At 49.8% G+C, this 17,776-nt stretch overlaps 1 protein-coding gene across 1 annotated transcript in view; it reads right to left on the bottom strand.

Moving 5' to 3' along the window:
• Nucleotides 1-17,776, bottom strand: part of LRRC75A (leucine rich repeat containing 75A) — a 58,637-nt gene that overhangs the window by 7,878 nt on the left and 32,983 nt on the right. The window contains exon 2 of the mRNA XM_007519206.2: nucleotides 12,284-12,412. Coding sequence (XP_007519268.2) covers nucleotides 12,284-12,412 — 129 coding nt within the window. The remainder of the gene's footprint in view (nucleotides 1-12,283; nucleotides 12,413-17,776) is intronic.

Below are 17,776 nucleotides of genomic sequence, written 5' to 3'. Positions count from 1 at the left end.
CAGCTGCATTTGCAAGCCCTGTAATCAGTCAGTGCTGACTCCTAGGTGGTTTCTCGCTGAGCCTAATCCCGTGGGTGGGTGAGCACGGTGGGAAGTCATTGGTGAAGTGGGTAGGGGCTCCACTGTGAGGGCTACAGGGGAGTCTCTGGGGGTGGGAGAGCAGGGCCCTGACCACATTTTATAAGATATCAAGGGATTCAGGCGGTAGCACAGCAGGTTAAGCCCATGTGGCTCAAAACATAAAGCATAAGGATCCGAGTTCGAGCCCCGGCTTCCCACCTGCAGGGGAGTTGCTTCACAGGTGGTGAAGCAGGTCTGCAGGTGTCTGTCTTTCTCTCCCCCTCTCTGTCTTCTCCCCCTCTCTCCATTTCTCTCTGTCCTATCCAACGACGACATCAATAACAACAACAATAATAAGTACAATAAAAACAACAAGGGCAAGAAAAGGGAATAAATAAATATTAAAAAAAAAAAAAGAAAGAAGGGCAGAGGGTACATAGCATGATGGTTATACAAACAGACTCTCATGCCTGAGGCTCCAAAGTCCCAGGTTCAGTCCCCCCGCACTACCATAAGCCAAAGCTGAACAATACTCTGGTAAAAAAAAAAAAAAAAAAGAAAGAAAGGAAAATATCAGTCTGTTCAATCCCAAGGAGGAAGGAGAAAGTTGGGGGCACAGCTGAGACATCAACGGGGCAACCATGGTGGGTACCAAGGGACAGGGACAGAGAAGCAGGAGGACGTGGAGAGGGGCTGGGGAGACAGCAGGATGGTTCCACGACAGCCGTTAGTGCCTGAGGCTCTGGGGTCCCAAGTTCAATCCCCAGCACCACCATAAGACAGTGCTCTAGTTTTTCTCTCTTTTCTTTTTTTTTGCCTCCAGCGTTACTGCCGGGGCTCGGTGCCTGCCCCACAAATCCACTGCTCCTGGAGGCCATTCTTTCCCTTTTTGTTACCCTGGTTGTTTTACCATTGTTGTGGTTATTATAATCATTGCTGTTGATGTCATTGTTGTTGGATAGGACAGAGAGAAATGGAGAGAGGAGGGGAAGACAGAGAGAGGGAGAGAAAGACAGACACCTGCAGACCTGCTTCACCGCCTGTGAAGCGACTCCCCTGCAGGTGGGGAGCCGGGGGCTTGAAGGGGATCCGGTCCTTGTGCTTTGCACCATGTGCGCTTAACCCACTGCGCTACTGCCCAACCCCCTCTCTGTTATCTTTCTCTCATAATATATATGAAGTGGAGTCTACGCCAAGGAGGCCACTGAGACTCCAACAAAGGGGCCTTGTTAGTAAAGGCTTTAGGAGGAGTGGTCACAGTGCTGCTTTAAGAACCAACCTGACAGCAGGCTTCAGAGAAGTGAGAGAGCATCACACTCCAGGTTCTCCACCAAGTTCTCTGGAGTCAGAGAACTTGAAAATACAAAGCTGCTTAGTTACCTCCAGGGACAGGTTGTTGGTTTGCTTCTAATTCTGCTTCTAAAAACCCCTTCTGTTTCATTTGGTTTAATCCCCCCTGCTTAACACTGCATTCTATTTACATAACCACTGTTAACTAAGCACCACCCTCCCTCCAGGGCATTGGCGGTTCAGTGGTAGCATTCTCGCCTGCTCTGCCCCCTCTCCTTGTCACACCCTGATTTGCACCAGTCACTTTTCGCTCCACCCTCTCTGCGTCGCATCCTGTTTCTACCTTACTTGGCCAGTATATATATAAGGACAGGATTTGTGAAGAGTTTAGTTTAGTTTAGCTTGGCTTAGACTGTGCTGCGTTCAGCATGAATAAAGACTGTTGTGCGCACAGCTCAGCCATGAGTCCCTGGTCATCTGTCTCCCGTCAGTGAAGCTCAGCCCAACAACAGGTGAGCAGGCAGACGGCTCGGTCAGTACAGAGGGAGCCCTTTCTGTATGTGGAGGTCAGGTTTCGAGCCTCTGCACCACATGGGGACACTGTGAGTGGCACAGAGGAAGGGGTGGAGAGAGAGAGAGAGGAAGACCGACCCCGCATACTCCATGGATGTGTCTTGTGATGCCTTTACCTGTCTCAAAAAAAAAAAAGTAAAAAGAAAGAAAAGGAAAGAAGAGAAAAAGCAAAGGATGAAAAGTGAACCAGGGGGAGTCCGGCGGTAGTGCAGCAGGTAAAGCGCACGTGGCACAAAGCGCAAGGACCTACCTTAATGATCCCGGTTCGAGCCCCCGGCTCCCCACCTGCAGGGGAGTCATTTCACAGGCGGTGAAGCAGGTCTGTAGGTGTCTATCTTTCTTTCTATCCTATCTAACAATGATGACAACAATAAAAACAACAAGGGCAACAAAAAGGAAAATAAAATTTAAATAATAATAAAAAAGGAAATAGCAGGACTTTAAAAAAGCGAACCAGGAGTGGTCCAGGAGATAGCACAGTAGATAAGGTATTGGACTCTCAAGTATGAGGTCCCGAGTTCAATCCTCGGCAGTACATGTACCAGAGTGATGTCTGGTTCTTTCACTCTCTCCTCCTATCTTTCTCATGAATAAATAAATTAAAAAAAAAAAATATATATATATATGAGCCAGGAGATCACTCAGTGGTATTGGGCATGGTTGTTGCTTTGGCATTAAAAAAAAAATCATTAAAGGTCTCAGGGGCCAGGAAATGTTGAAGCTCGTAGAGCACATAGGGTACGCGCATGGGAATCGGGGTGCAAGCAGCCAGCCTGCCGCTATCTGTAGCACCCACAGTGAAACAGTGCTGCAGGTGTCTCTGTCTCTCACGGTCTTTCCCTTTCTCTCACCTTCTATCAAAGCAAACAAACAAACAAACAACCAAAAAACAGAAAAAGAAGAAAAAGAAAAAGGTCTACCAGGAAAGGCAGAGTTGTATAGTTACCCAGCCCCAGCAATAATGTTGGTGGAAACCACACCGCACCGCGCCACGCCAGATTTTTAAAAACTACTAATCAAAGTTGGGGTCGGATGGTGGTGCGACCTGGTGAAGCACTCACGTTACAATATTACAATACTCAAGCACCCAGGTTCAAGCCCCGGGTCCCCCCCTGCAGGGGGAAGCTTCACTAGCAGCGTTTTTTCTTTCTCTCCTTCCCCCCCTCTCCCCCTCACCCCCAGTTTCTCTTTGTCCTATCGAATCTAATAAAGGATAATAATTAAAAATTAGGTCCTACAACAACAACTACAACAATAAAGCAACAAGGGCAACAAAAGGAATAAATATTTTTAAAAAACTGGTCCTACCACTGGGCCACCAGCGCAGAGGTATTTTAAAGATCTAGTGGTCTATGCAGAAAGTCGCACAATACCTCAGCTTTTTTGGTTCCTCCTTAAGCGGCTTCTCAAGTTCCCCAAACCCGGCCCCCCCCAGGCATTCCCCTTCTTCATTAAAGAAACAAAGAGGCGACAAAGGCGCCGCTGCAATGCGCCATGCCGGCCACCGGGGGGCAGCCGTGCGCAGGGCCGGGCGCGGGTTCCCGCTTTTGTGCCTCCCGGCGGCAGATCCCATCTTTCCCTTAGGCTGCTTGCTCCAAGGTGCTTCTTGCGACCAGCAAAGCCTCCAGCAGGCCCAGCGGTCCCCCCATGACTTTCCGGAGCCCCCCCTCCAGCGCAGCACCCGCCTAGACGAGCAGCACTGGCGGGGGAGGGGCAGTGCCAGTGCTTTGCGGCTAAGTGTCTGCAGCCCGCACCCCCCACCACCCCGGGGACCTCGCGGGGTCCAGCCACAGAATCCCCCTCCCCGCCCAGCCAGCTCTCCCCGAATCCGCGCTGGACATGGAGATGCAGCCCCGAGTGCTGGGGGCTGCACCTGGCTCTGCACATTGTGTCTGTGTGTCTGTCTGCAGTGTTTCCTCTAAGCACTGCCCACTGGCAGTGCTGCTGCTTCTTCTTTTTATTAAAAAAAATATTTTGTGGGGGTCAGGCAGGGGCGCACCTGGTCAAGTGCTGCTTCTTCTTCTATTTTTTTATTAAAAAATATTTTGTGGGGGTCAGGCAGGGGCGCACCTGGTCAAGCGCTCACGTGACAGCGCACAAGGACCCGGGTTCAAGCCCCTGGTCCCCACCTGCAGGGGGAGAGCTTCACGAGTAAAGCAGGGCTGCAGGTGCCTGTCTCTCTCCCTCTCTACTCCTCCCCCTCTCAATTTCTGTCTTTATCCAATAATAAATAAGTAAATTATTGAAATTGTTTTTGTTTTAAATATATTTTTAAAAATATTTATTTATTCCCTTCTGTTGCCCTTTTTAAAAATTGTAGTTATTATTATTGTTGTTGTTGTTGATGTCATCGTTGTTGGATAGGACAGAGAAATGGAGAGAGGGAGTCGGGCGGTAGCACAGTGGGTTAAGCACACATGGCATAAAGCGCAAGGACCAGCGTAAGGAGCCCAGTTCAAACCCCCGGCTCCCCACCTGTAGGGGGGAGGTCACTTCACAAGCGGTGAAGCAGGTCTGCATGTGTCTAACTTTCTCTCTCCCTCTCTGTCTTCCCCTCTTCTCTCCATTTCTCTCTGTCCTATCCAACAACGACGACATCAATAACAACAATAATAACTACAACAGTGAAAAACAAGCGCAACAAAAGGGAAAATAATAATAAAAAAAAGAAATGGAGAGGGGAGAGAAAGACAGAGGGAGAGAGAAAGATGACACCTGCAGACCTGCTTCACAGTCTGTGAAACCACTCCCCTGCAGGTGGGGAGCCAGGGCTCGAACCAGAATCCTTCCTTGCGCTTGGTACCATGTGTGCTTAACCAGCTGCGCTACCGCCGGACCCCCTTCATTTTTTTTTTAAAGGTCTCTTTCTTCATCTCATCTCACAGCAGAGGAAGAACCCCGAGGACGGACAGTCAGATACCTCTGCCCACAAGCCTGCACAGCCACACAGCCTGAAGGAACCCAACACTCTCAGTTGAAGGAGCAGAGCAAGAAGTCTTGGGCAGCCCTGAGCCAATCCAGGGAGCTGCTTGTGTTGCAGGGGGCAGGGAGCACCCCTTCCAGCCCAGCCTCAGCCCCAGCTGGAGAATCCCTTAACTCAGCCTCTCCTGCCAAATATCCCGGGCAGGGCAGGGCTAACTCCCTTGCTGCCTTTGGAAGCTTTCACTGGACACCAGCCTGCCATTTGCTGAAATCTGAGCCTGCAGGGCGGGGGCCCAGGGGCTGTGTTCCACGGTTGACCTGCTAGGCCGCTCTGAGTGCTCTGCTGAGACCAGTTACACCCTGGTCTCTATGGATGAGACGCCCACACCGGAGCCTCTCAGAAACCACGTGTCACCCAACTCTCCACACAGCTCTATGGAGGCTGGCAAATAAACTCACTTGGATAACGCACTGCTTTGCCATGTGTGTGACTCAAGGCTTGAGCCCAGCCTCCACAGCACTGGAGGAAGATTTGGTGTTGTGGTCTCTTTCACTCTCTCTCTCTGTCTAAAAAAACAGGGAGTCGGCAAAGCGCAAGGACTGGTGTAAGGATCCTGGTTCGAGCCCCCGGCTCTCTACCTGTAGGGAAGTCACTTCACAGGCGGTGAAGCAGGTCTGCAGGTGTCTGTCTTTCTCTCCCCCTCTGTCTTCCCCTCTTCTCTCCATTTCTCTCTGTCCTATCCAACAACGAATGACAACAATAATAACTATAACAATAAAACAACAAGGGCAACAAAAGGGAACAAATAAATAAATAAAAAACCAAAAAAACAGGGAGTCGGGCAGTAGCGCAGTGGGTTAAGCGCAGGTGGCGCAAAGTGCAAGGATCAGCTTAAAGATCATGGTTCGAGCCCTGGCTCCCCACCTGTAGGGGAGTCGCTTCACAGGCGGTGAAGCAGGTCTGCAGGTGTCTGTCTTTCTCCCCCTCTCTGTCTTCCCCTTCTCTTTCCATCTCTCTGTCCTATCCAACAATGATGACATCAGTAACAACAATAACAACTACAACAATAAAACAAGGGCAACAAAAGGGAATAAATAAATACTTTAAAATATACATATATATTAAAAAAAAAACAAAAACAGAGAGAGTTGGGCGGCAGCGCAGTGGGTTAAGCGCAGGTGGTGCAAAGTGCAAGGACCAGTGTAAGGATCCCAGTTCGAGCCCCCGGCTCCCCACCTGCAGGGGAGTCGCTTCACAGGCAGTGAAGCAGGTCTGCAGGTGTCTGTCTTTCTCTCCCCCTCTCTGTCTTCCCCATATCTCTCTGTCCCATCCAACAATGAGGACATCAACAACAACAACTATAATTACAACAATAAAAAAACAAGGGCAACAAAAGGGAATAAATAAATATTAAAAAAAAAAACAAAAAACAAAAACCAGAAAATCAGAACAAACAGAGCCTCTATGGCATAGTACTGTTAGGGCTGAAGTAAAAAGCAAAGTTGACACTCTTGCTTTGCCGTGCACGTGACCAAGGCCCGAGCCTGACACCCTCCCCGACACACACCGAGGGAGGCTTTGGTGCCTTGGCACCTTTTCTCCTTTTCATTCTCTCTTCCATCTTTCTCCTTCTATTTGAAGAAGCTGGGGCCGGGGCAAGTGGTGGTGCACCTGGTTAAGCGCACACATGACAGTGAGCAAGGTCCCAGGTTCAAGCCCCCAGTCCCCACCTGCAGGGGGGAATCTTCATGAGTGGTGAAGCAGGTCTGCAGGTGTCTCTCTCTCCCTCTCCCCTCTCAATTTCTCCCTGTCTCGATCCAATAATAAAATAAATAAAATTAAAGAAAAAAATAAGTTGGTTTGGAGTGATGAACCCCTGGTGGTGACAGAATGACTAAACAGAATACAGTAAACAAACACCTTCGACTAATTAAGTGACCTGAGACGTGCCCTCCCGCCAGGAGGCCTACGCTGAGCCCCAGTCACAATGACAGGGTGTCTGGAGGTAAGGTCTTGGGCAGGTGAACAGGTTAGGGGGGGTCTGGAGGCTCCTAAGAAAAGCCTGGGGCCAGCTTGCTAGTTTACTGCCTTGGGTGGGGACAGTCGAGGTCTGTGGGTGTAGAAGCCACAGGGTTGTGGCGGTTTGTCAGAGCAGCCTGAGCTGACTAAGACCAACCAGGCTCAGCCCCTCCGGTCCCCACCCAGGAGGAAAGGAGGGAAGTACAGGCCCCTGGAGCCCTCCTCCTCTGCCCTGTCTCTCAGCGCTTGGCATGGGCCGCTCACCACCCCAGGCCCTTCCTGTGTGGAGGGGGCAGCCTGCTGCAGCCCTGTGTGAGCACCCCCAGCCCACAGCAAGGGCCTGGGTCCCGCCCAGAGAGGCACAGGGGCCCAAGTTACCCCTGGAGGTCTCGCCTTGGGGTGCAGTCTTTCCCAGCCCTCCTCTATACCTGGGCTTTGTCTTCCTTGACTCTAAAACGAGCGTGACAAGGACTGTGCTGACCTCCCGTGATTGCCCGTAGCCTGGCAGCCCTCTTGCCCGTCTGTGGGCAGTTCAGTCTCTGCTCTTAACAGAGCAGGGGCTCAGCCCCCGCAAGGTCTGCCCCACCCCCAGCCCCGTCCCAGCTTCCCTGGGAAAGCCAGGCATGACCTGAACGAGTGAGGGTGGTTCCTGCCAACGGCTCCTCTTCCCCAGGCCTTGAACCTGCAGAATCCAGTGCTGTTTCTTTTCCTTCCTCTCTTTTCTCTCTCTCTTTAAAGATTTTATTTATTTATTAACGAGAAAGAGAGGGGGGGAGGAAGAGAGAGAGAGAAAGAGAGAGAGAGAGAGAACCAGACATCACTCTGGTACATGTGCTGCCGGGGATTGAACTTGGGAACTCATGCTTCAGAGTCCAATGCTCTATTCACTGTGCCACCCTCTCGACCCTCCCCTCTTCTATCTATATTTTTGGATAAGACAGAGAGAAATTGAGAGGGGAGGCAAGATGGAGAGGGAGAGAGAGACAGAGAGACACCTGCAGCCCTGTTTAACCACTTGTGAAGCTTCCCCTCTGCAGATGGGGAGTGGGGGCTTGAACCTGGATCCTTATGCATGGGCTGGTCGTTACTTATCATTCCTCACTTGAACTCTGCATCAGCCCCCACCCCCACCCTGCCTTCCACAGTGAGCACTGCTCTCCAGCACTAGGGAGAGAGGCCCTGCCCTGGAACAAGGTACCAACCCCTGAAAACCAAGCTCAAGCTTGTGCCCTGATCTAACAATGGCAGACCTGAAAACCCTCCACACACTTTCATTTTTGTTATTAGGGTTTATTTAATTTAATTTATTTATTATTTTTCTCTCTTTCTCTAATTTTTAAAATCTTTTAAAAATATTTATTCCCTTTTGTTGTCCTTTTGTTATCGTTGTTGGATAGGACAGAGAGAAATGGAGAGAGGAGGGGAAGACAGAGAGGGGGAGAGAAAGACAGACACCTGCAGACCTGCTTCACCGCCTGTGAAGCGACTCCCCTGCAGGTGGGGAGCTGGGGGCTGGAACCGGGATCCTTATGCCGGTCCTTGCGCTTTGCGCCACCTGCGCTTGACCCGCTGCGCCACTGCTCGAGTCCCATAATTTTTTCTATTAGGTAGGACAGAAAGAAATTGAGAGAGGATGGGGAGATATATAGAGAGGAGAATGATAGACACTTGCTTCACGGCTCCTGAAGTGGACCCCTGCATGTGGGGGTCATTTATTTTCTTGATAAGAGAGTGAGAGAGGGCAGGGCAGGATAGCATAATGGTTATGTAAAGAGACTTTCATGCCTGAGGCTCCAAAGTCCCAGGCTCAAGCCCCTGCACCATCAGCCAGAGCTGAGCAGTGCTCTGGTTAAAAAAGATTAACAGGGAGCTGGGAAATAGTGCAGCGGGTTAAGCGCAGGTGGTGCAAAGCACAAAGACGGGCATAAGGATCCCTGTTCGAGCCCCCGGCTCCCCATCTGCAGGGGAGTCACTTCACAGGCGGTGAAGCAGGTCTGCAGGTGTCTGTCTTTCTCTCCCCCTCTCTGTCTTCCCCTCCTCTCTCCATTTCTCTCTGTCCTACCCAACAACAACGACAGCACTAACAACAATAACAACAACAATGACGACAATAAACAAGGGCAAAAGGGGGAAATTACATAATAAATAAAAAAATTTTAAAAAGAATAATATAAATAAAAGGGGGGCATGTGGTAGTACAGTGGGATAAACGCACATGGCACGAAGCACAAGGACTGGCTTAAGGATCCCGGTTCGAGGCCCGGGTTCCCCAACTGCGGGGGGGGGGGGGTCGCTTCACAGGCGGTGAAGCAGGTTTGCAGGTGTCTGTCTTTCTCTCCCTCTCTGTTTTCCCCTCCTCTCTCCATTTCTCTCTGTCCTATTCAACAACAACAATAACAGTGACAACAATAATACTAATGACAACAACAAGGGTAACAAGAAGGACAATAAAATGGGGAAAATGGCCTCCAGGGGCAGTGGATTTGTACTGCAGGCACCAAGCCCCAGCAACAACCCTGGAGGCAAAAAAAAAAGAGAGAGACTGAGGGTGGAGGGTAGACAGCATAATGGTTCTGCAAACAGACTCTCATGCCTGAGGCTCCAAAGCCCCAGGTTCAATCCCCTGCAGCACAAGCCAGAGCTGAGCAGCGCTCTGGAAAAAGAGAAAAGAGACTCAGAGAGACACCTGCAGCACTGCTCCTCTGCTTGTGAAGTTTCCCCCACCGCAAGTGGGACCAGGGACTTGAACCCAGGACCTTGCACATGGTAACTGGTGCACTCTACTGGGTGCACCACCGCCCGATCCCCTCCTTCCCCCACTGTTATCACATCCTTCTCTGGAAGCAGAAGCTTCTCTCCCCACACTCCTTGATCCCACTCTGCCTTCCGGTTCCTGACACAAAGGAAGTGCTTCCTTACACGGAAACTGCTAGAAATTGAGGAATGGGCGAGAAAGAAGCCTTTCTGAGCCCTTCTTTCCTTCCAGACTCCCAGAAGCAGCTGTGGGTGAGCCAGCCCAAAGTCTGTCAAGCTGAGGGCTGGCAGGAATAGGGCAGATCCGACCCTCCCACCCAGAAGGGGCAGAGTGACCCCTGCAGAGGCTGGAGCAGCCTGGTACTCTACTCCCGGTGCTAGGCAAGAAGCGGACGTGAGTGAAGTGGGTGGGTATGAAATGACAGTCCAGAGAGGAGAGGAAGACAGTTGGGCGTGGTGGGGACTGGGGCAGACTGGGAAGTCCTGTGCAGGGCCACTGCTGGGCTTTCAAAGCACCTTTAAATAAGAAAAGCCCACCTCACTCAGAAACAGAAGGATGAATATGAATATGATCTCGCTCTCAGGCAGAAGTTGAAAAACAAGATCAGAAGAGAAAACACAAGTAGAACCTGAACTGGAATTGGCGTATTGCACCAAAGTAAAAGACTCTGGTGTGTGTGTGTGTGTGTGTGTGTGTGTAGAATACAGATCCAAGAAGAATGACAGAGGACCTAGTGGGGGTTGTATTGTTATATGGAAAACTGGCAAATGTTATGCATGTACAAACTATTGTATTTACTGTCGAATGTAAAATATTAATTCCCCAATAAAGAAATAAAGAAAAAAAAAAGTCCACCTCACAGAGCAAAAGAAAAACAAACAAGACCATTTCAAAAAACAACAATCAGAAAGTAAGAAACAGCCCACCTCCAGGTGGGCACTGTCTTGCACCGGGGTGTGTGGCTTGGGTGGCAGAGAGGTGGCTGGATTTGGACCGGGTCCTGGCTCCCCCCCCCCCCCAGTCTGTATGTCCGGGCACAGCACACCCTCCATAGTTGGGCACGCAGGCCTTGCCCTGGCATCACACAGCAGTGTTGGCCACTCAGCACCAGCCTGTGGGAGTGAGGGCTTTATATTTGCTGCGACTTCCTAGATTTTCAAGGACAGAGAGATTGCATGAAATATTCCAGTTTATGAGCCGGGGAGGTAACATAATGATTATGCAAAGAGTCTTTCACGAGGGCAGGGCGGGCGGTGATGGTGTTGGGTTACGTGTAAGGACCCGCACAAGGACTGGAGTTCAAGCCCCCAGCTGCCCACCTGCGGGGGGAGGAGGGGTGTTGCTTCACAAATGGTGAAGCAGGTCTGCAGGTGTCTCTCTTTCCCTTTCTACCTCTTTCCCCTATCCATTTCTCTCTGTTCTATTGAATTAAATGAAAAAAATGAAAAGAGAAAAAAAAAAGACAAAAAATGGATTCACAGTGCAGGCACTAAGCCACCGTGATAACCCTAGAGGTGAAACAAACAAACAAACCCCAGTCTTTCATCCTCCAAAGTCAGGTTTAGTCATTCTCCCCCATCAGCCCCCAACTATAAGCAAGATCAGAGCATTGGTCTGGTAAAAACAAACAAACAAACACACACCAATCCAATCTGTTTGTTGCCACCAGCCAGCATTTTTGTCCCTGGCTGACACACACACACACACACACACACACACACACACACACACACACATATATTAAATGTATTTATTTATTTAATTTTTTAAAAATTATCTTTATTTATTGATTGGATAGAGATAGTCAGAAATCGAGAGGGAAGGGGTGATAGAGAGGGTGAGAGACAGAGAGACACCTGCAGCACTGTTTCACCACTTGTGAAGCTTTCCCCCTGCAGGTGGGGACTGGGGGCTCGAACCCAGGTCCTTGCACATTGTAACGTGCACTCAACCAGGTGTGCCAACCACCCGGCCTCATTTATTTTTATCTATTTATTTAAATTTTATTTATTTTTACCAGAACACTATTCAGTTCTGGCTTATGGTGGTGTGGGGGATTGAACCTGGGATGTTGGAGCCTCAGGCATGAGAGTCTGTTTGCATAACCATTATGCGATCTACTCTCCGCCCTATATATTTATTTTTATCAAAGCACTGTTCAGCTCTGGCTTATAGTGGCGTGGGAGATTGAACCTGGAACTTTGGAGCCTCAGGCATGAGAGTCTCTTTGCATAACCTATATGCTATCTACCTCCTGTTCTGGCTGACTTTTTCCTTCAGATACAGTGTGGGAGGAAGAGGGGAACAGAGGGGCAGAGAGAGAGAGAGAAAGAGAGGAGACACTACCGCACAGCTCCACAGTTCATGAAGCTTCCTCTGTGCAGGAGCTCCCATGCACTGGCCAGGGACTCGAACCCCGGGCCCTGTGTCTGATAAAGTGTGTGCTCTACCCTGTAAACCATTTCCTGGCCCCTCCCCTGAAATATTCTGCTTCTCCAGTGTCAGCAACGAATCCAGATTTAATAACCCCATGGGCTCAACAAAACCTTTCTCCGCTGTTGTCAGTGTGAGGTCTCGGGGCCACCCTCCACAGGCGCCGAGCCGTGCAGAAGCTGCCCGGGGTGCACCCAGCCCTGGCCGGCCCTGACCACAGCTCCCCCTACCGGCTTGGGGCAGTGGATGTAGCGGGCCAGGCTGATGATGAGGTCGTGTGTGATGGGATCCACCAGGTTCCTGAAGCTGGCATAGCGGTACAGGACGTCATCCAGCGAGGTCGACTCCATGCCGAGGTCCTGCAAGAATAAAGGGTGCCCAGGTCAGGGGTGTTCACCTACTTTCACTGCCTCCCAGCATGCCCAGAACAGCCCCTGGACGCAGCTCAGCCTCCCCTCCCAGAGCCCTGTAGAATGGGGACACAGCGAAGACTGGCATAAGGATCCCAGTTCGAGCCCCCGGCTCCCCACCTGCAGGGGAGTCGCTTCACAGGTGGTGAAGCAGGTCTGCAGGTGTCTGTCTTTCTCTTCCCCTCTCTGTCTTCCCCTCCTCTCTCCGTTTCTCTCTGTCCTATCCAACAACAACAACATTAATAGTTACAACAACAAAAGGGAAGATAAATAAATAAATATGAAAAAAAATTAAGAAAAAAGAAGAATTCTTCATCCATTTTCCATAATGACTGATGCAGTTTGCACGCCCATCAGCAGTGTCACAGTTCCTCTATCTCCACATCCTCTCCAACACTCACTGCTTCCTGTCTGTTGACAAAGGTCTTTCTCACTGGCATGAGGTGCAATCTCAATGTTTGTGTTTGTGTTTTTGTTTTGTTTTGCTTCCAGTCGCTGGGCTTTGATGCCAGCCGGCACTATGAATCCTCCGCTTGGGGCAGTCTTTTTTTTTTTTTTTTTTAATTTGATAGGACAGAGAGAAACTGAGAGGGGAGGGAGAGATAGAGAGAGAGAGGGAAAAAAGAGAGACACCTGTAGACCTGCTTCATCGCTTGTGAAGCATCTCCACTGCAGGTGGGGAGTGGGGACTCGAACTGGGATCCTTGCACTTAGAACTATGCACTTGGGAGTCGGGCGGTGGCGCAAAGCGCAAGGACCAGTGTAAGGATCCTGGTTTGAGCCCCCGGCTCCCCACCTGCAGGGGAGTCGCTTCACAGGCAGTGAAGCAGGTCTGCAGGTGTCTTTCTCTCCCCCTCTCTGTCTTCCCTTCCTCTCTCCATTTCTCTCTGTCCTATCCAACAACGAACAACATCAGCAATGGCAATAATAATAACTACAACGAGGCTAAAACAACAAGGGCAACAAAAGGGGGAAAAACGGCCTCCAGGAGCGGTGGATTCATGGTGCAGGCACCGAGCCCAGCAATAACCCTGGAGGGAAAAAAAAAAAAGAACTATGCACTTAACCTGTTGCGTCACTGCCCAGCACCCTCAATGTGGTTTTAATTTGCATTTATCTAATGATGAGTAAACGGAGCGTTTCTTCATATGTCTGTGGACCATATGTATCTCTTCTTTCAAAACCTATTCATGGGAGTCAGGCGGTGGCGCAGCGAGTTAAGCGCAGGTGGCGCAATGCGCAAGGACCGGCATAAGGATCCTGGTTCAAGTCCCCGGCTTCCCACCTGCAGGGCCATCCCTTCACAGGCAGTGAAGCAGGTCTGCAGGTGTCTATCTTTCCCTCCCCTCTCTCTGTCTTCCCCATCTCTCTCCATTTCTCTCTGTCCACCAACGACGACATCAACAACAACAATAATAACTACAACAATAAAACAAAGGTAACAAAAGGGAATAAATCAGTAAAATATTTTTTAAAAAAACACCTATTTACATCTTTTGTCCACTGTTTTTTTAATTGGACTGTTCCTTTTCTTTTTGTTGTCTCTTGGTTTTATTTCTCTTACCTATCTGTGGTGACAAGGTCACTGTGTCCCCATTCTTTTTAAAAATTTTTAATATTTATTTTCCCTTTTGTTGCCCTTGTTTTTTTATTGTTGTTGTAGTTATTATTGTTGTTATTACTGATGTCGTCATTGTTGGATAGGACAGAGAGAAATGGAGAGAGGAGGGGAAGACAGAGAGGGGGAGAGAAAGATAGACACCTGCAGACCTGCTTCACCGCCTGTTTAGCGACTCCCCTGCAGGTGTGGACCCAGGGGCTTGAACTGGGATCCTTATGCCTGTCCTTGCGCTCTGTGCCACCTGCGCTTAACCCGCTACGCTACCACCCTGGATGAAGAATTCTTACACTCCCTGGATGAAGAATTCTTACACTGGTCCAGGAGATGGCACAGTAGATAAAACATTGGATTCTCAAGTGGGAGGTCTTGAGTTCAATCCCTGGCAGCACATATACCAGAGTGATGTCTGGTTCTCTCTCTGTCCTCCTATATTTTGCATTAATAAATGAATAAAGCCTTTTAAGAAAAACCAATTCTTACACAAGTAAACTCGGGGATGCCTTAAGTTCCAGCAATCCCACTCAGACACTTATCCAAAAAACATGAAAACATTAATTCAAAGGGATGTATGTGTTTTCATGTTCATAACTGCATTATTCACAATAGTCAAAAAATATCTAAGCAACCTGCATGCTCAGCAACAGACGACTGGATAAAGAAGTTATGCGCAAGGATGCAGGTTCAAGCTCCTGGCCCCCACCTGCAGGGGGAAAACTTCATGAGTGGTGAAGCAGGGCTACAGGTGTCTGTCTGTCTCTCTACCTCTCTAGTACCCCCTCCCCTCTCAATTTCTCTGTCTCTATCCAATAATAAATAAATATATTAAAAACAGAGAATCTCTTTGTTCTTTTTTTAAGATTTCTTTTTTTTTAGTTTTTAAAAAAATATTTATTCCCTTTTGTTGCCCTTGTTGTTTTATCATTGTAGTTATTATTGATGTCATTATTGTTGGATAGGACAGAGAGAAATGGAGAGAGGAGGGGAAGGCAGAGAGAGGGAGATTGTGAAGTGACTCCCCTGCAGGTGGGGAGCCAGGGACTCGAACCAGGATCCTTACTCCAGTCCTGTGCTTTACGCCACCCACGCTTAACCCGCTGCGCTACCACCCGACTCTCTAGAATCTCTTTGTTCTATGCGTTATTCCTTTCTACATTTATTGTTACCTTTCTAGAGACGATTTAATCCTATTGACTGGAAAGACCAGATGAAAGATTCCACTGTTCTTGGTGGCACACCTGGTTGAGCGCACACATTACAGTGTGTAAGGACCTGGGTTCAAACCCTGGTCCCCACCTGCAGGGGGAAAGCTTCATGAGTGGTGAAATAGGGCTGCAGGTGTCTCTCTGTCTCTTTCCTCTCTATTTTCCCCTCCCATCTCAATTTCTCACTGTCTCTATCATATATGTATGGAGAGACACAGAGAGAGAGAGAGAGAGAGTGTGTGAAAGATTCCACTGTTCTCGTGTGGGCCTCTATGTACACATATATAATAGAAATTAGCCTTTTGTGTCATTAAAAAAAAAATTCCAATCAGGGGGCCGGGTGGTAGTGCAGCGGGTTAAGCGAACATGGTGTGAAGCCCAAGGACCAGCATAAGGATCCTGGTTCGAGCCCCCGGCTCCTCACCTGCAGCAGGGGGTTGCCTCACAGGCAGTGAAACAGATCCGCAGGTCTCTCTCTCTCCCCCCCCCCTCTATCTTCCCCGTCTCTCTTGATTTCTCTCTTGTTATTAACAATAACAACAACAACAAGGGCAACAAAAATAGGGAAAAATGGCCTCCAGGAGCAGTGGATTTGTAGTGCAGGCACCGAGCCTCAGCAATAACCCTGGAGGAAAAAAATAAATCCATATGGATCAAGGAGGGCAGAGGAGAATCAGCTTCTTGCCCAAGGACTTCTCATCCCAGAAGGACCTGGGAAGCTCAGACGTAACCCAGGAGGCTGGGACAGGTCTAGGAAGATGCCAAATGCTCTTCCCCAGGGGCCTTCTTCTCCATGCTGTCCTCCCCTGTCCATCTGGGTACCCTGCACGCTGACCACAGCCAGGTCTCTCCCAGCTGCTGCTGCCTGGGTCATTTTTGCTGATCCTTGAGAGGAGGTGGGGGAGAGGGAGGAGGGTCTTCCCAGGAAGGAAACTCTCTGTGAGCTGGGTAACTCTGAGTCATAGCACCCGCCCAGAGGACTCCAGCTGGGGGGGGGGGGGGGGGGAGCTCCCAAAGCTCTCAGGACTCTGGGTTACAAGAAGCTGCAACAGGAAAACCAGACGGCAGCTGTTGCAGATCTGACTACTTTATTTCTTTGCTCTGACCCCACTTAAGCTCTCAGGAAGTTTCAGGGGACTTCACAGGTCCCTGGAACCTCCAGGTGGCCTCTCTGTGCCCCTTCCCCCACGTCTGTTTATTGGAAATGACTGTGTACACCCAAGGCTCCCTCAGCATCCCCCTCCTCATGCCCCATAGCAGGCTTCCCAGCAGGGGCCTCCAGCTCCGCTGTGCCCTGACTCTTGGCAGGACGTTGTGGTGGCACTGTGGCAGACACTTGGGGGGGGTGGTGGAAGCAGCAAAGCCACATGTAGCTCCACCAGGGCATGGGGGTGGTGGTGGGGGTCTGGTCTGCCTTGCACAGAGGACCAAGCTAGCATTCCCACTATGGGTCTACAGGGTCCACATGGGACGTGCTCAGGGAACTGTGCATGTGGATGGTTCCTCGTCAGAAAGTTGGGAGGGGAGTCGGGCGGTAGCGCAGTGGGTTATGCACACGTGGCGCAAAGCGCAAGGACCGGCAGAAGGATCTCAGTTCGAGCCCTCGGCTCCCCACCTGCAGTGGAGTCGCTTCACAAGCGGTGAAGCAGGTCTGCAGGTGACTGTCTTTCTCTCCCCCTCTCTGTCTTCCCCTCCTCTCTCCATTTCTCTCTGTCCTATTCAACAACAACATCAATAACAACAACAACAATAACTACAACAGTAAAACAACAAGGGCAACAAAAAGGGAATAAATAAGTAAAAAATTTTAAAAAAAAGTTGGGAGAATCAGGCGAGTCTAAGTTACTGCTGAGGGCAGTAACCAGCTCAATGTCGCTGGTTCTGGACTAAGAAAGGGCTCTCCTGCTAACTGACGTTGAAAACCAGGAGAGGGAGAGAGGAAGAGAGGGAGAGAGAAAGAAAGAGGTTCGATTTCCTGAAAACTAGTGAGGTTCACTTACGAAGGTCAGGATAGCATTTCTTCCTGCGGCATTTTAAAACAAACAATTTATGGACCTGATGGTGGCGCACCTGGTTGGGCACACACGTTACAATGCACAAGGACCCAAGTTTGAGGCCCCGGTCCCCACCTGCATTTTGCAAGCGGCAAAGCAGTGCTGCAGGTGTCTCCCTGTCTCTTTTCCTTTCTATCTCCACTTCCTTCTCGATTTCTGACTGTTTCTTTGTCTTTTTCCTCCTCCAGGGTTATTGCTGGGCTCGGTGCCTGCACCATGAATCCACTGCTCCTGGAGGCCATTTTGTCCCCCTTTTGCTGCCCTTGTTGTTGTAGCCTCGTTGTGGTTATTATTATTGCCATTGTTGATGTTGTTTGTTGTTGGATAGGACAGAGAGAAACGGAGAGAGGAGGGGAAGACAGGGGGAGAGAAAGACAGACACCTGCAGACCTGCTTCACCACCTGTGAAGTGATTCCCCTGCAGGTGGGGAGCCGG

The sequence above is a fragment of the Erinaceus europaeus genome, chromosome 12 (assembly GCF_950295315.1).
Source record: "Erinaceus europaeus chromosome 12, mEriEur2.1, whole genome shotgun sequence".
NCBI classification, from domain to species: domain Eukaryota; kingdom Metazoa; phylum Chordata; class Mammalia; order Eulipotyphla; family Erinaceidae; genus Erinaceus; species Erinaceus europaeus.
Note: the sequence above shows the minus strand (reverse complement) of the source record. Positions and strands in the feature narration are given on the sequence as shown.